The sequence below is a fragment of the Sinohyriopsis cumingii genome, chromosome 8, assembly GCF_028554795.1.
Source record: "Sinohyriopsis cumingii isolate HCF-2022 chromosome 8, ASM2855479v2, whole genome shotgun sequence".
NCBI lineage: Eukaryota > Metazoa > Mollusca > Bivalvia > Unionida > Unionidae > Sinohyriopsis > Sinohyriopsis cumingii.
In genome coordinates this window covers 113,258,458-113,283,786 of record NC_142968.1, presented here as the reverse complement: position 1 = coordinate 113,283,786, position 25,329 = coordinate 113,258,458, and the positions used below count along the sequence as shown (strand labels likewise).

The 25,329-nt window shown below is 35.1% G+C and overlaps 1 protein-coding gene across 1 annotated transcript in view; it reads right to left on the bottom strand.

Moving 5' to 3' along the window:
- LOC149794400 (mitochondrial import receptor subunit TOM40 homolog 1-like) overlaps positions 1 to 21,966 on the bottom strand; it is a 30,190-nt gene extending 8,224 nt beyond the window's left edge. Inside the window, exons 1-4 of the mRNA XM_089968585.1 lie at positions 21,653 to 21,966; positions 9,750 to 9,910; positions 5,197 to 5,298; positions 2,136 to 2,241 (exon numbers count right to left, since the gene is read on the bottom strand). Coding sequence (XP_089824711.1) covers positions 2,136 to 2,241; positions 5,197 to 5,298; positions 9,750 to 9,910; positions 21,653 to 21,848 — 565 coding nt within the window. The 5' untranslated portion in view covers positions 21,849 to 21,966. The remainder of the gene's footprint in view (positions 1 to 2,135; positions 2,242 to 5,196; positions 5,299 to 9,749; positions 9,911 to 21,652) is intronic.
- Positions 21,967 to 25,329: the final 3,363 nt, after the last annotated feature.

Sequence of the window (25,329 nt, the reverse complement as noted above, 5' to 3'; positions counted from 1 at the left end):
ATGTTCAAATTACACAACAAAATTTAATTTTCAGTTTTATTCACGGCTGTACACAGAACAGTGTCAGTGAGGCCTAGAAATAAATGCAAAAATTTAACGTCACCACCAGACTGTGCTCCAAGTACATATACAATTTTAACAACCTACTTGAAACCTGAAGTGACCATTTTAAAATTTTAGGTTTCTGTAATAATTTTGTCGGAGAAAAGAAATCAACTTAATTGAAAATATTCAGTGCAAGATAACAAAAAATGAAAATTTTACTTCAGACATATTAAAGAGAAATGAAAAAAAAAAGCATTCAGGTATTGTTGTTTCCAGTGCTCAAAAAATCTGAAAGCACGATGCCTGGGGCCCCTGTAATTTTAGATCAGACAAAGTCCTGTATTCTGAGTGAGATGCCTGTCAGACTTGTCAAAAAACATTCTAATTTGCTTGAGGATACTTTGATCGTACTGATGAAATATGTAAATATATTTTCAAGATGTTGCCTTACTGCCATACCATGGTACAATCTAAATTAGATCACCAAACTGAGATCTGATTTTAATCAAATAGAAGGATGACAGGTCATACTTAAACTACGATTTGTACTGGCAAGCCCTCTGACACAGTAGCATTTTGAGAAAACACAATTTTCAGTAAAATTCAAAATACAAAGAAAAAAGAAATGAAAATAAAAACAAACATGACTTTCAGTATATGCTCATTACATGTAGCATGTATAAATGGCAAACAGTCATGACTGGAGCTGATGGGCACTTTTAATAGCAGCAATTAAAGGCAAAAGGAGAGTTATACACCACCATTTCACATAGTGCTTAACTGGCTGATAATAGCTACTGAGATGTGGTTGAAGGTTGCAATGTGTGAAGCCACTGTGATAATTTGCATAGGTAGGATCAGGAAGTGGAACAACCCATTACAGGTAAATCAAAGTGATGCTAAATGTTTGTACAAGAACAAAAGTTACTACATATTATTGCCATGAATAACAATGTTTGAGCCATATGTATATTTTTGACATGTTTGTGAACAGCAGCAGGACCATCCAGTCACTAGAGAATACAGTGATGAACACTGACACTGGTGTTACCTTCAAACTCCTTTGAACCCCTATTGAATTTGTATTCAAACTGTAGCTTTTGCAACGTTGTGTGACAATTTTAAATGTGGGGAAAGTTTTTGGGCATGTGAAAATTGGGAGTCCAGGCTTGTGGTATTTCAGTCAAGGCTTGAGATTATTTAGGTCACCAGCCCTGGGCCTGTGTCTAAAAAACATTTTCTTTGAACCCTGGTTTAATTTATTTTAATTTCTCAATTTTTGTGGTTTTGTTATGTTGTGGGTACTTACACTTGTGGATTTGTATGTCAAAGTTTCCACATTTGGAGGTATTTAATTTAGTGGATAAGCCCCTACAAATACCCAGAATAAAGAATGTAAAAGAACAAAACTATGTTGACCACAAAAGGCAGTCACCTGAATAGTTGAAACAATAATACCATCTGTACAAGCACAAATAAAACACATACAAAGTTAATACAAATGGTTTTCATCAGTGGGAGCCGATGCCAATGTACCCTGTTATTAACGCATGTGTATGATCTCTTACTTAAACCACCATCCATAAAGTTGCACCATCAATACCTTCATTTGATAATGGTACTGACACAAGCTTACAAAGTGATATAATACAGCTTAGATCCCCCTTGTTTTGGATGGTTTCATTCCATATGCGAAATCAAACACATGACCAGCAATCCCAGTCATCATGGCAATTAGTAAGCAGTTGCAATATTTAATGTGTTCATAGTCCACTAAAGTGCAAAGACGACACCTAAATTGAAAGACAATGACTCAAATCATTCATTTGTTTGTACCTACTTCGTAGAAACTATCATCAACTACAGGACTTTATAATAAAGACTACAAAGAATAATTAAAATTGCATTTCCACAACTGCTAAAGTTGTCACAGAGACCATGAGAGAAAAAGAAAATATCACTGATAAACATCAGTTTACAGTATTAATGGACCTAGAAACCTCATCAATCATTCATGCTGAATGGATAATTGCAGCTGACACAAAAAGGTATGAAAGATCAGACCTAATTATCAGATGCAAAGTCACTACCTGATTCATTCACAATGTCTGGGTTAGCAAAAGCAATGGTGGCTGAGTAATCTTTTCCCTTGTAGTCTGTTGAAAACTGGCTAGCTTGACATTTTCCTCCCTGTATCTGTAAAATAAATATTTTCCATTATAGTTATCTCAACATTCTACTGAAAATTCTGAGTCCAAATATTGTACATTTTTATATTTTATGCATTTAATTCTGTGAGAAAATTTCCTGTTTTTTAATAAAGAAAAGGAAAAAATATCCCAATATGTTTAAATCTGATAAACATTTATCACCAAAATTTCTAGCCAAAAATTAAGATCTTACTTAATATGATCACAGTTATTTCTTGACCAATTAACAAGGTATTGTCAATCGAGGACAAATCTGAAAGACACCAATGGCTATTTAGAAAATATATTGTTTCTAAGAGGCATATATTGCTTTCCTGAATTAAAATAATCTAATGCATGTTCTATATTACCAGAAGAAAATGTTAACAATACATATTAATTTCAATGCAAACAATGATCTTAAAAAACTTTTCTGGCAAAACTCCACCTTGAAAAAACAACAATGCAGCCAAATTATCTTCAAAAAAGAGAATTTTTCATAAAACTGCACAGAATTTGAACGATATGCTAGCTAAGGGCTATGGTACTAAAATGAATATACCAAGGATGGAAAGCAAGTATAAACCTGAAACCAACAGAAATAACCTTGCCCTGGTAAATTTAAGGTTTTTTTCTGTATAAGAATCAACCTACAACAACATTCTGGATTACTCTGATGCTGGCATATCCTTTGAAATGAAACAGATCTAAAGAAGTTGAGGTCTTGAAGAAATATTACTATTAAAGATCGTTTGCTTGAGACACAATTTTGAACTTTTTCTAAATACTTTACACCTTAGAAAGAAACAAAATTCAACATGGTACACACACCAAGTCACAGCATGCTGTTGGTTGCCTGTCTGGGAATTTTTAGCTCATTACATTATGACAGCAGAGCTGCCATCCCTCCAGACTCACAATTAGTGAAAAGAGGGATACAAATTAGTGAAATTTGAATAAGTGAAAAATTTAACCGTGACACTAGCTCCATCCACTTTGATGGTCAGTACTGCATCACATGAAAATCCCAAAATAAAGTTATAACATTATTTACGTTGATTACATGTACAAATTTATTAGCAGCCAAATTTACTGATATACACAAATTTGTTAGCAGAATGTACTGATATAAACAAACTTCATCCTATTTGTCATGTTATGATATCATGATGTGGCAGACTTGAACTTCCTCAATTAGGCTGTTGTAAAAAAAAAAAAATCAAAATAGTTCGGGCTTTTTGCCCACAGGTTAATCTCAGTGACTAAAAGTTTGTCTTAATTTTTCTTTGCAATAGGAAATACTCTTTTACTATCACTGTTTTTTTTGATCTCCAACTGAGAAAGGCAGGTTATATTCAACAAGAAAATTCACAAACAATGCTTCAGCATTTGTAGCTTGCAGGACTTGAGTAGGTGGCTTAAAGTACTCCGAGATGAAATCTGCTGGGGGTGCTCTTAAATTTCCCAATATTTATGTTTTTTGCTAGCAGTGTGCTTTTTCACACTGTTCTGCCACAAGCCAACACGGGCTCGTATCACTGCTTACAATTTATTTGTCATACACGTACTATATAATAATATTACTATATAGTGCATGTAAGACAGGTCAATTTTAAGCAATGGTATGAGCCTCTGTGCACATAATTCTAAAATTCACAGCACACTACTGTGCAAAAAGCATGTCCATCGATGTTTCATGGCTGAATGCAAGGCCAATTTTTGGTGTACTCCAATCTATGCTTCACTTTTTGTGGAATACTTATCTTTTTCTTTGAAGGTGAAAACAATTTACGTGCAGTGTAGCTTAATTAAGAAATGGCATTAAACCTGAAGAAGAAACATTGAACAGTTAACGATTAGTGGTGCCGGCATATGCGCGGAAAAATATGAACTCAAGCAAATTACTCTATATGCCAAATTCGTACACTCGAAAAAGCTGTCTTCATTTAGTGTTTTTTTTTTTTTAAATTACAGTTGCTATGAGTATGTAAACGAGCCATTAAAAAAAAAATCAGTTGGGTCCCAGTTTTCCTCACAAGTATTTGTAAAACATCTGTTCTAAATATATATTAGATATTGTACAATGCTTGCTACAGGGAAAACTGTAACAACTGGATATAGTTCTACTAACGTCGCAACAAGCAATACAGGACCATTACTGGCATCAGTGACCACTGCTGCTATTTTGACTAGCACTCAACGGGATAACAGTTATTTTTTTTCCTGATTTAGGCCGATTCTGAATTAGGAAATTCATCATTTTTTTGCATGCGGTGAATCAGTGAATCGCTATCTCAAGTCATGAAACTAATGCCAAAATCCTGAGTGTTGGCAGGTCAGTGACAGTCTCTCTTTGGCACTCCACTGATGCATGTACGTTGAAAATGAGGTTACATTTTCAAAAGTTAGCACACAACATGCACATGTTACAATATTGATAACATGCAATAAATTCTGGAAGATGCAAGACCAAGCAGCCCAACGAGAGTAGGGTGCAGTCCAGTGAAGAAGGGTGCAACATTCTACTAAAACCACTAAGGGACAACACTGAAATTAAATAATCAGATTAAAATGAATTAAAATGATATCAATGAACTGATGTATGATGACAAAGGATTTTTTAAAATAACAATAAAGCAGCGATAAAAAGTGGTGCCTGCCCACTGCTCCAACATCAAAAAATGTACGGTCAGATTGACAAAAGATTCAACTAGCATGGTTCTTGTGGCCAGCTCAAATTATTACAAGTTTATTAAAAATAAATCCTGAGGACAAGCAAATGTTCTGAAAAGTAACTAACTTTTTAAGATGGCTGGCCTTCAGGCCTAGGGAATATTTAGGGAGAGGAGAAACACTAAAATGGATACTTCTTAATGTTATGCTTTTCTTGCTGCTGGAGTGGGCAAGAATTCTTAAACACTACCTTTATGATAGGATTCTGGGGGAATTCATCTGCACTTACCTGAGCTACAAACTTTGATCGTATCGTTTCTGTCCACGCATGGATGACATGTGCGTTAAGGTTGCCACTGGCATCAATATCTCCTAAAAGAACTGGGTATGCCTGAAAATGAAATATATACATCTATATTTGTATATCTGCTCACCGTTTTGCCAAAACATAGTGAAAGATGCTTGTCTTAAAATGTTACATTTCAAAATTTGAAGATAAACATTTTATGTACTTTTTTTTAGACGTTTTGGAGACAATAAGTATAACATGATTACAGCTGAATGATTGAGGAGTGTAATTTGGGTTCTTGAGTATACAGCTTGCCCTTACTTCTGATGTACACCTATCAAAAATCTGCTAACTCTATCTGGTCATTTTCACTTCTGAACTTCAAAGGTAAATTGCAAACAAACAAGTCAATAATTTACTTTTAATACCTTTTGTAGTTCATTCAGAAGCTGGTTTGCCTACTTTAGAAAAATTTGTTTTATTAACTGCAAAAGATAGTATACTTGAGACAAATTCAGCAAGCTTTTATGGGCTATTGGGAATAGCCCTTTTGGATAGATGTCCACTTAAGTCAAGTAATTTTGTAATATGTAAAGATATTTCAGCCACAGTAAATGAAGGTAGCATAGAGGTACCACAACATTCTCTCCACTGTAAACTGAGACACAAATTAGGTCATAAGAAAATAAGAAGGGGGCTTAAAAAACTTATCTCTCCAGTTGGAAATGTGTCTTACCAGTAGCAACCCTGACAAATTAAGCTGTATGAATGAAAAATACTGTTTTTGCTTCATTATTGTTCAACACAAACTAGGCATTATACAAAACATAAAAATGACAATTTTTTCTACTATATTGTAATTTTGCTTCTATTAGACATATCTTGATAATGTAAACTGTTCTGTGGTGACTTCAATCAACTTTTTAAGTTGCACTAATTTTTAAAACTTAAAGAAACTCCAACCACAAAATAACTCCTTGCTCTGTACTCTTTGGCTGATTATTAAGCTGCCTAGGTTCAAAAATGGGCACAAAGAAGCCATGTATTTTCTCCCTGATGATTAACTTGCTGAATCTGCTGGACTCAGACATGAGGAAGAGTACACTGTGTTCAATTACTCTGTACGAGAGAGACCTGAAAATCCAAGTACTGTACCATTACTTTTACTCTTTCTTTGAAATGAAAAAGTACCATGTACTCCAGAATACATTCTACAGCAGAACAGAATTTTAAACAATTAAAAATGTGAGCCCTTCCCTCACCAGCAGTTCAAGTTAAAACCTGAAGTTATTAAATGTACTAATATTCTCAATTCTCAAAGATGATAATCTTTTCATCCTGAGTGACCTTTATATGCGAGATTAAATGGAATCATAATCCCAGGATATACTGGAAAAGACTGTGAATGATTAATACCCAATGTATTTGGGGGAAATCCCGCATGTGTGACCCAAGTATAACTTGTGCAGTAAAAATGACTCACCGATACTCTAGTAATTGACTGAACTAGTAATACGTTCTCTATCTTAGCCATTAATGTCATTTTACTCAAATGGGAAACTGCACCTTGTGAGCTAGCTCACCATGTCCAACATTAAATCAGAAGTTCATCTTCTTTATTTCATTCTGCAATTCACTTGTGTGGTTAGCTAGGAAAACATTAAACTTACCTTAAATAATTATGCCCTGCACAATTATTCAATGATTATGCTTTTCAAGGTCTTGTCATTGAGTACCGTCACACACGTCATAAAGTGTCATGTCAGCAAAGAAAGCAAATTTTTCAGCAAATTATGCTTCTCTGAGAATACTTACCCTTACAAATTATCATTACAAAAAAATAATCTTACATGACAAGCACTGCCCCTTACCTTCTCCTGCTATCTCCAGGTGTTGCTAGTTTTAAAATGAGCGATATAACAATGAGGCTACTCACATGGTGCCGAGTTTGGGAGAAATTTGAAGTAATGTGAAGGAGTAAGTATTCGCAGATAATCTAATTTACTAAAAACATTAGCTTTCTCCTTCAAATAAGTTCACTGATCACATTAATGTTAGGAAAATATATAATAGGACAAAGCAATGCTAACCATTCTACATATACCACGGACATCCTTCGAGAGAAGGCTTGAATCACTATATGAAAGATAACCTGTTCTCAACCTGAAATCAGCCGACAGTCATGTGATCTGTGACAACTACACAGGCCAAAAAAAAAAAAAGATAACTAACCTCTTCTTAGTAACAAACATGTTATGGGCGAATCAAGCCAACAGCTTCTATGATGTCTCAGATTGAGACATTACCGGTATGTTCGAAAGTGAGGTTCACTGAGATCATTTTCATATCAAGAGATGAAATCTTCATGAGAATACTAAGATCTTTTGAGACTTCAGTGTACACACAGTGTATAAGCCACTTCAGCCATTTTGACAAAGCTTGTGGGGTGATATTCTCTTGTCCTACACTCACCAGGAGAACAAGTTATTTCTTTAAAAATTCCATGACTTTTTTCTTTGGGGCTCAAGAAAAGCTTGATAGCATAGATGGGATCTTTCATGGCCACTTCTGTCATTTCAATGATGAGAGAGACTCTCTCTGATGGCAGCTTATTCGTGGCTATAAAGCCTGGTTGCATCATTTGGATCATGGAACAACCCCTTCTGAACTGCTGATAATCATCGTCCATCGAAAGAAGAATCAACTTTTGCTCACACACTACATGCTGATGATAAAGCTATAAGGAAACATGTTTTATATGACAGTAGCTTCAGTAAGGTTCTGGAAAAAGGCTCAACTGATCTTACTGGAGTTAAGGTTTCATTCTGGAAATATGGGCAAGATATTTTACTGACAAATAAGTATGACACAAAATACACATATGGAGGATGGGGATTCCTGTAGGCCTAAACAAGGTAATACAGGTTTGAGTAACATACACAATGGCAGATATATTTCCTAAATGGGAAAAGTGATATTGCCACTGTGGAAATAAAAGTGGCATTGCCACTATGACAATATCATGTTCCTCCAAATGAAATATGTCAATGAAATGCACAAAATATACAAACACCCTGACAGGTCCTGTGGCCTACTGGTTAGCTCATCTGCCTCAGATGTGGGAGGTCATGGGTTCGAACCTCAGACAAGTTATATGGAAGACTTATAAAAATGGTACATACAGCTGCCTCAATTGGCACTCAGCATTAAGAGGTTAGTGTTAGGACTGGTCAGCCTGGTGTCAGAACAATGTGACTGGCTGGGACATGATGCTACATGTCTGTGGCATGATGTCCCAGTGCTAGACATCACTATAAACTGCCATACTGCCAACATTGTAGTAACATGATTGAAAAACTGCTAAAGCTATGTTAAAAATCCAAATAGACATACATACACACACACACACACTTACATACATATACCCAAACACACAGATAATTGTAAGAACTGCAGTTTAATTTTATAATTAAGATGTATATGGAGGAAATCATACATATGTCTGGAATTTGAAACTACCAATGATCATTTGAGGAATTCACAGTAGATCTGGTATTTAAAACTAGTAATACTCATTTGAGGAAATCGTAAGTCTGGTATTTAACACTACCAATGACCAAAGGTCATTTGAGCTAGATATTTCTAGAACTTAACAATTATTATATTAACCTAATTTAGTTGTGTTTATTGGTAATCACAGGGTTAGAAAAATAAAAGATAACTTTCAAAAAAAATAACTTTACTTAAATAAAGGATTGTTTAATGTAGTGCAATATGATGTGCTTTTCTATTTTTTTTTATCCAAATAGTACAGTGACAGACTTCTAATTTCCATGCATCAACAATGTCAAAAGTACTCATGATTACTTTTTGAAAAGTACTCACTTGCACTCTTAATTAGGAAACCCAGAAGTACTTGTACTTGTGTACTTTAAAAAGTGCTTTGCCCCATGTCTGCTGGACTCCAGGCCAGCAACTGTTGAAACAAGTAGAACAATTCTTGATAAAAAGTTACGGTTTTCGGGCACTCAGGTAGAAGGTATGATCAGATGTTGCTGCAGAACTGTCTATAAACGCTTCCAGTGCATCCTGGAACTTCAAATGCTAGTCTTGGACTCTCAATGTTCTAAGACTGCATCCTTTGGATCTTCAATTTTCTGAAGATGAATCCTGTTGTTTATGTGTTCCCTACCGGGTTGTACAAAAAAAAAAAAAAACCTAATTGACAAGATCATTAGATGTAAAGAAAAAAAGAATTCATACATTTGAAAAGTGAGAAAAATGGAAAATTTAAATGAATTAAAAAGATGGTAATAACTACAGTCAAAAAATTTACTACAATATGGTTGCACTGACTTTCCTTGGTTGAAATAACTTGACACCTGCTAATGGATTCCCATTTTTCTCAATGAAACCCTAATTTTCCGATCAGGACCCATAATTTCTTGAGAATGGTCCTAGGTTCTTTGTCAAAGAGATAGAGAGAGCTGAAAAACTGAAGCTGAATGAAGGAGGTTAGGCATACAACCAAATGACAATATAGCTTTTCTTACTTCTTGTGGACTAAATTGTTTTGTTCCTACATAGGTTGCTCCGAATCTGTATTCTGCTGGTTGAAATGTTGACAGGGACATTGTATGGCTAATCTGGAAGTGATTGCTCAGTCCTTTTGAGATTACAAGTTTTGCTCCATCAAAAACCTGGGGGAACAAATCTGAAACAAGAATTAAAGCTTTTAACTAAATCTGAGTTTTAAATTAGGATTATTATTTTTCACTAACCCACAGGAATACCATGATACTATTTTTTCTCTGATCCTGCTCAAGTCAAACAAAAGCCAGTTTAATTTCTAATTCAACATCAACTCAAAACAATAACACTGTATTTATAAACAAGACTGAAACTCTAATGTACACAATCATTCAGCATCTAATTCATCATCAGATACTGTACTGATATACACCCCAAACACTGATTTCAATGTGGATGATGAAAAAATTATTTAGACTATCAGGCTCATATTGGCCACTTGGTTGTGTTGGCTAACTCATCTAAAAATTATATAATTATACTTCATAAAAGGTTCACACTACCATGTGAAATGGAGGAATAAAACAGAAAAAAAAAATGCAAACTTTGCCTTCTTCTATCAGGAAAATGAAAATTACCCTCCCCAATCATTTTTCATACATAAACAGTAATATTAGCTTGTTATTATTTGACGTGCTCACTAGACCAAACCAAGTAGTTACAGTGCTCGAGATTTTGCCCAGTCAAAATGTATTGCTGTCTCTCCAGATGATGACATCAATCCTGCATATAAAACTAACTCTTACACATTCACAGGCACTTTTTTTAGTAACTGATGCCAAAAATGGTGCTCAATAATGGAATGCATGAGTGTCATCAATGGGAAATACATGGATACACTTACAATATGGCTATATTAAGGTTTATTTGTCGTTTTTAGTAATTACACCATATACTTTGGCCATATGACTTCACCGAGCATAGCAGAAACCCCAATGCAATTACAACTGACAGTAGTACCATTATTACATTACTGTAATCTACCTACTGGCATACTTTTATTAAATTACTGTTATTACAGACATACTTTTATTAAATTACTGTTATTACAGACATACTTTTATTAAATTACTGTTATTACAGACATATCTTTATTAAATTACTGTAATCTAATCTACCAACTGGCATACCTTTATTAAATTACTGTTATTACACTGCTGCACTACAAATTTTGGGCCACCAGCGCTCATAGAAAATTTTGATAAACCCACTTCTAAAAAAAAAAAAAACAAGCAGTGACTCATATTTTGCATACTCCAATTCTAATTATATGCCCCCCCTCCCCCAAATATGTATACCAGTGGTCCTGCTGAAATTATTTTTAGGTTAATCTCTCCATTTTATTTCAACTCCACCAAAGGATGGCTAACTTTGAATCAATGATTCAAAAGCCAACATGAAGCACCATTTATCCCTTTATTACTTATAACATCCCAATAAACATCATGGATTTGGCCTAAAATCTCTGTATTACTACATTATGGTAATCAATTAACATCTTAGCTCTCTTCATCAACAACAAACCAGTGCATCAATCACTATGATCACTGTAATAGTTTAGATCCCCAGTAAAGTGGTTCTGACTGGTGTCTGTAATGCATGGACAGAACATGTAGAAATAACATTAAAAAATCTGTACATTTTTAACAGCAATGGATTTCAACTATAAAACAGTATGTATGGTAGTCAGCTTTAAAAAATTGGTACTTTTATCCTTCCTCAAGTGGAGCCACAGGGGTTGGTATTGCTGCTTACAAACACAGTACCTTTATGATTTATACGTATATTTCAAGCAATGATACAAGGCCCTGTAATAACCCATATGTTAAAGCCATGTGAGTACTATTTATAGGAGTGCGTATCTTGGTTTTCAACATAGCATTAACAATGTTTTGGTCATATTGCTATGATGTCTGCAGTGTGGCAGTTTATAGTGTTGTTGTTGTTGCTGCTTTTGTTGTGGGGTTTAATGCCATTTTTCAGCACACGATAGGCTATACAATGTGGAGGAAGAACCCGGGAAAACCCCGGAAAGAACCACCGACCCACGAGAAGCTACTGGCAAGCTTTCTCACATACCAACATTGGCCAATTCAAGACTTGAACCCATGCAGACAGAGGTGAGATGGCAGTGATCTGTAACGGAGAGCGCTTTAGACCACTTGGCCACTCAGGGCCCCCAGTTTATAGTGATGTTAAGTACTGGGGCATCATGTCACAGACATTTAGCATCAAGTCCCACCCAGTCACATTATCCTGACACCAGGTTGACCAGTCCTAACATTAACCTCTCATTGCTAAGCACCAAGTGAGGTAGCTGCAAGTAACATTTTTGTAAGTCTTTGGTATGACTCGGCTGGGGTCAGAACCTGTGACCTCCCACATCTGAGGTGGATGCGCTAACCACTAGGCCACCTGAGCAGTCCACTATTTATAGGTAATCCAGGCAATTTTTTCCCCATTAACAGGTCACATGTTTCACTTTGTACAAAACGTACAGTATAGTAATTCCACAATCTTCATATGGGTAAGGTGCCCACATTCGTATAAATATTACTAGCCTTTCAATGACTTCAAAATAAATTCTGCATTTCATCTGTGTTATCCACGTTTTCTCACTCTCATGAATCTATGGTCCTAAACTAGGTAAAAAGAGCAAAACCAACAAGTTTTGTAAAATTCAACAAATAATTTATTCTCTAGCATACAAAGAAAACATTTCAAAATAACTTACAGCATTTTGAATTAAATCCCCAATAGTCCTAAAAGTTCTATCACAAGTCCAAGTGCACAAGTTCCAAAATAATTCCAGAGGTATTCCAAGTAAGATCAAATAGTGCATGTGTTGACGTGCCTTTAGTTTTGGATATTCTAATGTGCTAATGGCCAGAAATGCAATCTCTACAGTCTTTTCATCTATCATACTATAATTCAAAATGTCTGTGTCTGAATTCAATATAATTCCTAATTAATGTTTTAGTCCAAGGAATATTACTGAGAACATCATAATTCCAATGAATAATCTGAATAAATAAATCCACCCAAATAAAAAAACTGAACACACAAATAAGACTGATTCTGCTTCAGATGTTAAGGCAAGAATGAGTAATTTTTCAAGTGAACAACATTATATAAAAAGCAAAGACAAAAGAATTGTGCCTGGATGTATGTCAGTCTCCATGCCAACAAGTTTAGGAATTTCTAAGTGAAAAACAATGTCCTTGACTCAGATTCAAGCAAACATGTTTATCATTAATAACGATCTGAATATCTAATCCACACTCATATAGAAATATTGACTATATATTATGTTGTTGACAAAATAAATGCCACTAGTCAGGTACACCATTAACTTAATTTTGGACAAGGTTAAGTATATTATACAGATGTACAGGACATAACAATCATTATGAAAAGCCAAAAAAACAATACAAATTAAAGATACAGAACATTAGGCAAATTATATTTTAATGACAAGCCAGAAGGACACTTCATGTAGAATGTAGGAAAAGAACAATGATACACACAAATACATGTATCATTTCTTCCTTTGGTCTCCCTTCATATTATTCTGTCCAAAAGATGAAACCTCTCCATAAAATTTAAGTGAAGCTCGATACCTGCAAATACGATGTTTTGGTATTTGTATTGTTCTTGATAAATATTCAGTGCATTGTGTTGACATTTGGAAAGTATGTATGCATGTACACTGAAGTAGCATTTTACAATAGTGACTGTAGGCTAACAACTAAAGGTAAACTTTGAAAATGGTGTGGATGTTTTTTGGCAAGGTGTGCAGCCAACAGTGAAGCATAATATATAATAGATATATATGATAGATGATGAAGAGTGAGCATAATTGTATATATGATCAAGAGAATATGACCCATGAATGTACCAGAATTGCTGGGAAAATGACAGAAGCATGACCCACAAATGGATGTGATATGCACCTTGTACTGATTATTCACATAAAAACAAAAGTATATCAGGTACCTAATTATCATTCATTGATGGGTGATATTTCATAAATTTGAAATCACATTGATAATTGTGCTGCTCAATGCTCCCAGGCTTAAAAACTGTACAACAAGGAAAAGCCATCAAGGGAATAAATGATGCTGGACCAAGAAACAAGGTCAGAAACCAGTCCTTATGGGCTCTAATATAATGATGAATCTCATACAGAAAATGAATATGAACTTGAAGCATTCAATCACTCCTGTTTGTAAAATAGTTTTTATTGTTTTGAGCTGATGTTAATGAAATGTTGAAATAGGAAATTAACTGATCTCGACTTGATTTCTATAGCATCTGTGAAATTCAGTATAAAATTTTACTGGTACAGAAAGGTCAATCTTGTTGACAACATACCATCAACCGTCACAAGACTACAAAAATACAGTTCACAAAAGTTTTCCCTTGGAGATAATGACAATTCCTCACATTGGACATATTAAATGACCCATTATCTGTACTTCAAAATATTATGGAAACTCGTCGTTAGCCAAAGAAAAAAATATGCATGTTTTGGGTCAGCCAACCATCTCTATTTCTCAATGCCAACCACAGCACTTTTGCCCTAAGTAGTTGAAAAAAACTTGCAAAAAAAATCCCCAAATGATTTGTACATCTATTAACCAATTCTCTAAGTGCTTAGTATGTTATATATACTATTCATTATAATATATACACTGTTAAAAAAAAACACCCTAAAAAGCTACCTAGCCTCCCTAATTTTAAAACCAGTGCAATGGGAACAACACACATTTCTAGGGGCTTACCAGATGAACATAATTAGAATAAACTCATAAAAGGCTTACCAATAAATTAAGATTGTTTATACTTGCTGCTGCTGTACCTGCTCCATAGGTTTACTTTTTAAAATTAGCTGTAAAAAGTTGAGCTGAGTTGAACTATATTCTACATAATTTAAGTTGATGTACTTTGGTCCAGGCCTCACTTCTCATTGTCACAAGCCATGAATGATAATCCGCTATGCTCCTTTACTGCCCAAGGCTATCTGTGCAGAGGTTTCCACTTTCGCATAAATATTCAGAAACCTGCTTAAACCTCTACCTACAACCATCTACAACTGTAGATGTTGTTGATATACATGTGACAAAGTCACAGAGGGCAGTTTACTATAAACAGAACACCTGTTACTCAACTGACTATGCATACAGGCATGCCTGTAAAAGCTATGGCAGTGTAGTATAGGTCACAAAAGTTCCCCATAAATTTGAACCATTTTTTAAAATAATGTATTTGTTATCTGTATATAGGTTTATGAGTAAAGTCTGATCTTAATAGCTGTATAATTATTTTTCAACGAAGAACTGTTATATTAGTATTGAAATCATGGGAGAACTCAGTCAACATTAAATCACTGAAGATGCAAGTAACGACAGCCAACCTGTCTAAACCTCTGAATCTACTGGTTTGATGTCTACATCTTTCTCAACCTCTGAATCTATCGATCTGATGTCTACATTTTTCTCAACCTCTGAATCTATTGCTTTGATGTCTACATCTTTCTCAACCTCTGAATCTATTGGTTTGATGTCTACATCTTTCTCAACTTTTGAATCTATTGGTTTTGATATCTACATCTTTCTCAACCTCTGAATCTATTGGTTTGATGTCTACATCTGTCTCAACCTCTGAATCTATCGGTTTGATGTCTACATCTTTCTCAACCTCTGAATCTATTGGTTTGATGTCTACATCTTTCTCAACCTCTGAATTTATTGGTTTCATGTCTACATCTGCCCACCAGATCATCTGATTTTCATGAATAATAAAAACAATCAATTTATATCAGCTGCTACATCTAAACCCAAGAAAGTGCTGAATAAAATCTGTGAAGAGTGGAAAATCCAACCCAAATACTTTAAATAGCAGCTCATAGTTCTATGTTAAGCAGCAACCACATGATGTGATATAAAAGTCATTTGACACAACACGTGTAGTTCTAATTGGCAGGTTTCCCACCAAAATTGCTCTCTGAAAACCAGCTCAAAAAATGGTTGAAATTTACTGTGGGCATCTGAACATGGTTCCATATGAATGGTGCAAAGGCATTCAAACACACCTGTATGTGAATCAGATGGAGGCAGTAATGGCAGCAACTAGTACTTGAATGAGATAAAGTGTTATCTGGTTGCCACAAGTAAATTTTTCTCACCATTTTGATCAAACATGACATTCCACATGCATGCTCCCTTACTGACAGATAAAACTGATACTTTCATTAATGTGTTACACTGTGTTGTGCATGACACATTTTTGTGTCCTCAAGAAAAATGAAAAAAATCTCATCACAGACACATGATGTGGTATAGGGGATAATTACCTATGACTTGCAATGATGTTTACTTGTCATACCTATGCTAAAGCAAGAGGGAATAACTCTAGGCTTTTCAAAGATGACATTGGATCCAGACTCCAAAACGTATATTTTTTTCACCTTTCTTTGTACTCACATGATCATCTATTGCATATGTATTTATGCAAAGTAAATATCCAAAATTTTGTGTACCTAGCATCATCCGACCGATGTACCCCCTCAAAATGCTTTTCAGTATTCTCAGAGGCATTTTCAGCATTTCATATCAGCTTTCTTTATTCCTGACAATGCAAACTATTTACCAATGCATCTTTATTCCATCTTTTAACTAAATTGTCAATGCAAGCAATGATATATGCTTCAGAAATGTTGCAAAATATTTATTTACAATATTTGAAACAAATAACAGCTGAAAATAAATCATCAGTGTTAAGCTTAGATAGTGATGGTAACAGCAAAACAGTGTCAAGTTCAGTGCTGCATGTGTTGTCCATGAGGATCGGTGTCTTGACTTGCTCGTTTATAGTAGGCAGTTTTTAACTTCTGCAGTTGTTCACACATCATCACTTCAGCACAAGTCACACACAAGGAGTATTCACTGCAGTAGGCTGACTGTTTCATACTTGAAAGAACAATGTAATTAGCATCATTTTTCCAGCCTTGTTGATCTCTCAGAATTTATGTTGCCATAGACGTTATTCCTGCCACCACTCCCAACTGAAAAATCAGTTTCACACAGTTTGCAGAAATGAACGGCTAGGTCTTACTTTATGTGATAAATTGCTGTACTCATCTCTTAGTGTCTCTGACTGAAGTTGATCCTTCTTCAACCACTCTTCCTCATATATATCATTTCAAATTCATTTTACCAACCTTGCTCAGCCATAATACTATTTACACTATAGAGAGAAGACAAAGAAACCCTACACATGTGCCAGTGCAGAGCATTTTGCACATGACACTTCCATTTAATACAGGACTAACTTAGGCAGGATACTTTTACTTCATCTTCATACTTTTTTTGCTTTATATTTGTACTTGCTAAATGCAAACGTGCCATATTTTTATCTTGCACAAAATCGGATTTGTCCCTCGAAAGTTTTATTTCTATATTTGCTATGTTTTTTTCCATATAAAATATAAAAAAAAAAACATGGAGGGTGCAATGTCTGCTTTATTCTGGTTTTAGCACATCTGGGAGAAGTGATGGAAAGCTTAAGTGTCCAAATTTCCTATTAACCAGCAAAAATATGTGCTCAACAAAACATTTTCTGAAAAAGCAAAATTTGAAACTTTTTACAATTTTTCTAAATTTGAACTGATGTGCATTGCCCAAAATTGTGTGTTCAATTAAATGGGTCAGGCTTGTCAGCATAACTGAAATACACATCGTTAACATGGTGTAAACTTTGGGGGGGGGGGTTTTACCCCATTTATTTAGCACACAACAGACTATATACAAAAGTCAAATTTCTGTAACCAACAGAAAACAATCAAACAGCCATTCTTAAGATCCATACTTCATGGTTACCATTCCTTCCTTGGCTAAACAGTGTGCACAACACATGGCACATATCATTGCTTCAGTCTTCAGAGTAACAAAGTTTGCAGCAGTGGTAAAATTTCTGCATCAACTCTAAGGACTTGCTGATTGTCACAGCACTTGATATGGCACATTAAAGTTGAGGTCCTAAGTTCTGAATCTAAGCAAGGAGTTTTCCTTACTGGAACTTCTGCACAAGTTACTATACATTTTAATCATATTCTAGCCAGCTATACTCATGTTTCCAACCTCCATGGAACATGTGCATGAATTTTTTTTCTTCTTCATTTCAGCCATTTTGAAATCCAAATCATTGTTAGAAGTCTCATTTTAGGCTTGTCTCATCTTGGCTGTTGTTTCTTCATCTTCTTTAGTGCTGTCATCATCTCTATGATCATTCTCCGAGATCTCAGAAACGCTTAATTGCACGTATTTGGATGCCAATTTTTGATCTGGGATGCAGAAAATCACAGAGGCGGGAGTCCTCTGTACGCATGTAATAGGTGTGCGACAAATTTCAAAGACTTGCCAGTCCTGCTTCAGCCACCTGCTTTGTAGGAAAATGTGTTGATCAATTAGCCGTGCTGATATTTACAATGACAGAATTCAGTGATTGAAAGACTCCTTGATACATACATGTTGCCATTTTATAAGAGTACATAAAAAAGAACATGATGTAATAGCTGGACAGCAAGTTCAAAGGCTCTGACCGGAGGTCGGGTCGGAAAATGTACTGATACTTACAGTGATTGAATTCAGAGGCAAAAAGACCCAAAGATGTACATGTGGTCATTTCTAAAAGTACATCAAATAAACAACTCTAGCTTTTGTTATTGTGTTCATTTCCGAATGTAGCAGAATAAGCAGTGCACGTGACCTCAGAATCAAGACATGTTGAGACTTAAGACAAAATGTCATTTGTAAGTGGGTGACAAGTTGCCTAAAAATGTAAACTTCGCCTTCTTCTGTTAGGAAGGCAAAAATGACTTCACCCTGTGATTATTTAAGAGGTACATTGACTGACCATACCATATTTTTTTTTAAAATGTCCCTCGTCTTAGCCCGGTTAGTTCTAGTGTTGTAGTGAAATGTATTCATCAAGGCATCAGTAGCTAGGCCTAGTTTTTATATCAATTACGTTGACAAATAAACTCTTGCCCATTCACAAACATCATGTTTTGATAGCTGATTGACCATTAACCCTTTTCCGAGTAAGGTAGCAACTATCAATTTCCTGTATGCTATCCTTTGATGATAAAACATACAAACTTGTGTTGTAAGATCAGAATAGGTGATCTGGATATATATTAACTGCCTCTTATAAACTATTTTGTCATAAAATTTGTTTGAAACTGTAAGTCAACCAGTAGGCCTAACGGGAAATAATGGCAGACTTCGCTAAGTCTGGGATGTACAAGTTTATTAGATTGTCTGTTTTCTTAAATCATCGGGAAAATATATTCAGAAAAAATATACAAATCATTGAAACCAAAGCCTTTTATTAAAGATTTAACTTTAAAATGCAAATTATGTAGGTCAGAAACATATGGGACAATGCTATGTTGTGGAATTCGCGAGATGCGCTATAAGGTCAAAGCTGTTGTCTGACTTGACACGTATTTGCGAAAATACAGGAATAAACAGCAAATCAGATACTATCTGCCTAAAATTACTACAAGTATGTATACAAATAAATAAACCATAAATTTGCAATCCTGGCAATGGACTGTTGTAATGAAGCTATATTATAATGAGTGATTACATTACGAAAACCGCTCCATCAAAAAATAGATGCACTCATGTCTGTGTTGATTCTGTAGGAAAGAAGGGACTGCAGCTTTTGATGGCAGGACTCCTTTTTTTTACCAAAATGGGAGTCATGGACTCCTAGTTTTAAAATCCAAGCGAGACCGGATTCTGTTTGCCATGACAATCAAGGAAATATGTTATCCATGAATTCATATCTGCCTCTTAGTAAAACAGTGCCACCCATGCAAATGTCAAGGTTCCATTATGAGGCTTGTAGCATTTGACCGATGAAAACTGCCATGACTACAGATTTTCTTTGATAACAGATGTTAATTAAACTGAGGTGGAACTTACCTCGATACATTTTAAATCTTTTTTTAAATATTCATTAAGGCTATTAAAATTCTAAGCCAAGACTGTTTCCCCGTCTCAAGAAAAATATAAAAAATAAACCTAATGTCTGGGACAAGATACTGGTCTAATTCTAAGCTGGAAACATTATGGGAAATATCAAGTACATGATTATATCCAGATGATCCATAAATACATGTTTAGCAAATGGGGGAGCAAATCAGAAGAGAAATCTAAATGGAATTTATTAATTTTTACTAAAGAATCCTTGAGAAATTATGATTTTTAATAATTTGACTTGTGCAGCTGTGTCAAATTAAAAATAAAAATATGCCCTGTCCATTTCATTGCACCAGTTTAGGCACAATGAATTTTGGGGGCTTTTTTTGCGGGATATGGTGTCTATTATTTGGAAATCCCACAAGGCTGCATCCTGGCTAAAACAGTCATTGTGAAAGTAGTTAATGACATTATTTTCACTGGCTTGAAAATATGATACACTGCAAAAGTATGTCAATAAATCAGCAGACACAACTATTTCAAGGATTTTCAATCACACAATATGAGATTTTAATAAAGGCAACAGACATTAACTTCTGGGCTAGAATGTGTGCAATTATATATATGAACAGGAACATGCATCAAAGAAGTCTGACATTTTATCAATAATATCTGGCAATGTAGCCAATTTTATCATGGGATAAATAACCCTTGAAAGAAATATGAATGTTTACTTTGTTTTTCATTTTTGAATTTATCATTAAAGAAATTTGTAAATATTTCCATAATAGGAATATTTCGTTAAAATTCAGATAGTAGAAAATTAAAAACATTTGAGCCTCTATTGGAACATTGATCGACCATGTTCATCAGGTTTTGCCTTGATGGAAAAGGCTATAGATGTTCCAAATGTGAGATCCCAACAATTGATTTAATGGGAACTCCAATGTAAACAAACAAACTCGCTGTCCATTTCTGGTTTCCAAATTGTCTATTTCAGTAAAACTGTGTTGCCTGCATCCAATATATTCAATGTCAAGTTTTAATATTCCTAAAACAAATTTAACAAAGAAACAGGAGGAACACTTAAGTAGATATGTTCAAAGAGATGTTAATCTAAAATTTACAGAATTGTTGAGATTTTCAAAGATGCTACATTCATCTGTTGCTTGAATACATAGACTGACCCAAGCAATATGGCGACCGTGTTGATAAAAAAATCTCATCTGATTTGAAATGCCAACAAGCTGACAGTTTGATATTCCGCGTTTCCTCTGACCCTTGCACCCCATTTTTTATATTTGGACATTTATGCTGGGGTGTAGGGTCAGAGCTCATTCCCTATCGAAAAGTTGGAATTCACTGACACCATTTGGTGTTGGCATGGGGTAGCCGCTTTCTAGCCAACCCAGCACACTTGAATGACCTTTAATTGAGATATACCTGCATGAAATCGATTGGAATATGATTTATTTTCTCAGAAATTGCGAACATAGCGATCGTTATGTCTTTAATCCTCTCATACACAATAAGAAATGCACTCTGACCTTACACCCCAACATAAATGTCCAAATATCAAAATATGAGGTGGCACGAGTCAGAGGAAACTCTTAACAGTTTGAGACCTCCTGGAGATAATCAGGTTAGAACATAACAAATCAATGAATGAAATGAGTAAGTTTTGTTCAAATTTTATATCCCTAATGCCTTCTGTTTTTAAATTCGGTTGGGGGGGGTACAAATGAGATAGTGTGAGAATGCTATAGTAAAATGCAAAAATGTACGCTTATTCAAGAATAGTTATCAACGCATTTGCACTTATCTACGAATCATTATCGATAACTTTACATTAATATATGAATCATTATCGACACCTTTACACTTCTTGTGAAGATCTTCATATGTGCCTGGATGGTTGTCCTCTATGGTTGAGGTGGTGGCAGGGGTCGGACTCTGCGTCTCGCCGGGTTGTGATGAACCTGGTGGGGACGCAGTTATTGGGGGTGCAACTACTTGTAGCCCAGGAGAAGAGGGCTTCTGTGGTGGAGCTGCTGCAAAAACGTTTCCCATTTTGGGTTTAAAGTCTCTAATATACAGAAAACACAATAAATGACCCGGTACACAACACTATAACCTGGAGTTCGCCATGTGCATTTACTGCTGACATGCGCAAAATTATTTCCGGTAGGAGTAATATCAGCAAAATAGAACACATTTAGACACAGTTACGGAATAATGTGAGAAGATTTATTTTAATGTCGGCATGATTTAAAACAGCAATTCGATCAGGTCACATTCAACGAATGCAACTATTTTTTTTCTTTCAAGAGACCTCTGTTTTTTTTCCTTCTGTTAAATGTTAAACACTTTTAGGGATTCATTTATCATTTTGCTTTTAATTCACTTATGCGACTGAACTTATACCTACTGGAAATAATTGTGCACATCACCAGTCAATGCACACGCCGAACTGCACATTTTATAGTACAGGCGTGCCAGTTTGCTATAAATCTGATCTACCTCATCGATGCATTGAAAGTTTAGAATGTAACTCAACTATATCAATATTCATGGAATTTCGTCATCATAAACTTTACTAAACTGATCTGTCTTTTTATCAGCGATTTGTCAGCTAATATTAAGTAGTGATCTAGAACCATTTACTGACCCTTTATCTGGCATTTACTGTCCCTTTATCTGGCATTTAATGTCCCTTTATCTGGCATTTCCGCTGCGAATAACAATCTGACAAATGGAAAAATCACAACAATCTGACAAGTGGAAAAATCGTGATGATGTTCATGACTATGTTATTAGAGCATATTAATCTGTTAAGAAAAACGAATCTTCTTCATTCGCATATTAGAAAATTACGATATATTACAAAAGCAGCAGAAAGATACTTAACAAATAAAACATAATTACTTGAATAAGCTGGTCATATTAGACGAATGCAACTTTAAAATCAGACACTAACCTTTTGCCATAATACCATGGACCCTACTGCACGGCGAGATTTCTTTTAATTTTGAAGTTCATTGAGTCTGAAACAGACTGCGCAATGAATTATACCTCATTTCAAAGAATTTACCGTGCTACTTCGAAGATGGTCAGTGTATCAATGTGAATGGAAACCTACCTCGTATCGTTTTAATTAGCGAGTAAAGACCAATAGCTTCCTATTTGGTAAATTTTGCTGGGTTTCTTTGGTTTTAATTATGTTCCCGTACTGATTAATTTGTTTATTTATTTTACTTATTTATTTAGTTTCTATTTAAGCACCTTCATTTTCTGATAGCTAGTAGAAATGCTAGTTTTTATAATATCCAGAGCCACATAAGTTAAATAAAGCTTTTTGTATATTGCATCTTCTTCTAATTGTTATGAATATCTACGTTGTTCTTGACTTTGGTTCATGATTGCAATGCACTGGCAATATATATTTTTAGTGTTCTACATACTGAACTTGTTGAAAAGTTCGGGATAATTTCCCATCGGACGATTAAGTCAGGTCATTTGTGTTGCGACGTATGCCACGTGGGAATGAATTGTGAAATATGTCACACAGGAGATATACTGCGACATCGACTCGTAGTAGAGTCGTGGATATATATATAAGGTGGTAGATGAGAACAATGGCCAAAGACGTCCTTAATTCAAGTTAAGTCAGTTATACAATATATTCCTTCATATTTACCATGTTCTTGTTTCTGGTATCAGTCTTCAAATCTATTTAATGTTGGGTTTAGATTTAATTTTAGAGGAATTATTTATTTAAATTATTTATTGGCATTAGAAAGTGCTCACATGACGGTCTGGACTAAAACAACGTTTCGGGATAATTGTGAATTCATTCAAAGGAGTTTTGCCATTGTCATACATCAAGACTGTTGGCACGTCAGCATGTTCAATGCTGTTGATACATCAGCACGTTCAAGACCTGGAGTTTATTTGGAAGATAGTATTGTTTTTCGTAATCTATTTTGTTTGGACTTGTGATAGAACTTCTAGGATTATTTTGGACCCAGTTCACAATATTGCAAGTTCCTCTTAAATTTTCGTTCTATAACATAGAGAACTAATTTAATTTGTTAAGTTTACCAGACTTGCAATGTTTGCTTCTTTCTGTTACAGAGTCGTAACAATTAATTTGTTGAATTCGCATTTAGCGAATCAAGACAATTAAACTGATTCAATTGATGGTCACCACAATGTGATTATTTGCCTGGAATGTAGTTATAGTTGGGTAAACAGGGTTCCAGACACCAAGGTTCTAACAGGGGCAGACATTCCATAGATCCACAGTCTGCTGAAGAAATCAGAGACAAGATGGACAGGAGACGTCGCGATATAAAATGAGTGACTACCAAGAAGATCTTGTACAGCGAGCTGAAGGAGGGAAAGTGAACACAGGGTGATCAAGAGAAACGCTTCAAAGATTGCCTCAAGTCATCTTTGAAACATTTTAACAATGACACTGAGTATTGACCGCTCCGGTGGCCTAGTGGTTAGAGCGTCCGCCTCGGATGCGGAGGTCGTGGGTTCGATCCCCGACTGAGTCATACCAAAGAATTATAAAAATGGTACTAACAGCTGCCTCGCTTGGTGCTCAGCATTAAGAGGTTAGAACTGGTCAGCCTGGTGTCAGGATAATGTGACTGGGTGGGATATCATACTACATGTCTGCGGCATGATGCCCCAGTGCTAGACATCACTATAAACTGCCACACTTCAGACATCGCAGCGATTTGACTGAAAAATTTTTAAGGTTACCTTAAAACACACAAACACACAGACACAAACACACACACAATCATATTTGAAGCCTGTCTTATCATTGCCCTAAACAGGTTATATAATAAGAGGGGAACTGTACATTTTAAGGAGAAGGTCTGGCAACTGGTGGAGCTTACATCTCTATATTTAGAGAGTATGTTTATCTTCTATAAAACGTGTTAATATGTCATCACGATTTTGGCTGGCATCAAATGTGAACAAGAAACTATGCACGTGGTTCTCTGGTATATTTCAACAACAAAATATAATCGACCCTTGACTCCAAAATATCAAGAGTAAAAATCAAAACTTCACGAGTCACTTGCTTTTGAGTCATGAGCTTATATCTCTGATAGTTCATTATTCGTCTAGCCAATTTTTACTCTCATTCTTCCAACAGTTGACACAAACTTTCGGTTTCTTTTGAGCCTGACATAAAAAAATAATTTTTCTGAGGCTGAGACATACATGAAAATAATCTTCTGTGCACCATTGTAATTGAAAAAGTTCAGTTTTACTGACTAAACATAATGTCTGGTAAATGTTTCCTAAATGATACATTGATTAAGACAACTGAGTTTTGAATGTGTCATCACCATTAAAACACAATTCAAATTTGTACACTTTATTTTTACAACTGCCTTTGCAAGCAGCGTTAAGTTCAACAGTTTTGGCTAATTGATTATTATTTGATGGGTTATCAAACAAATACCAATATTGGATCAAAAGTTAATCCATTCAAGGTATAACTGTTTCCCCTCTTTCTTTAATTATC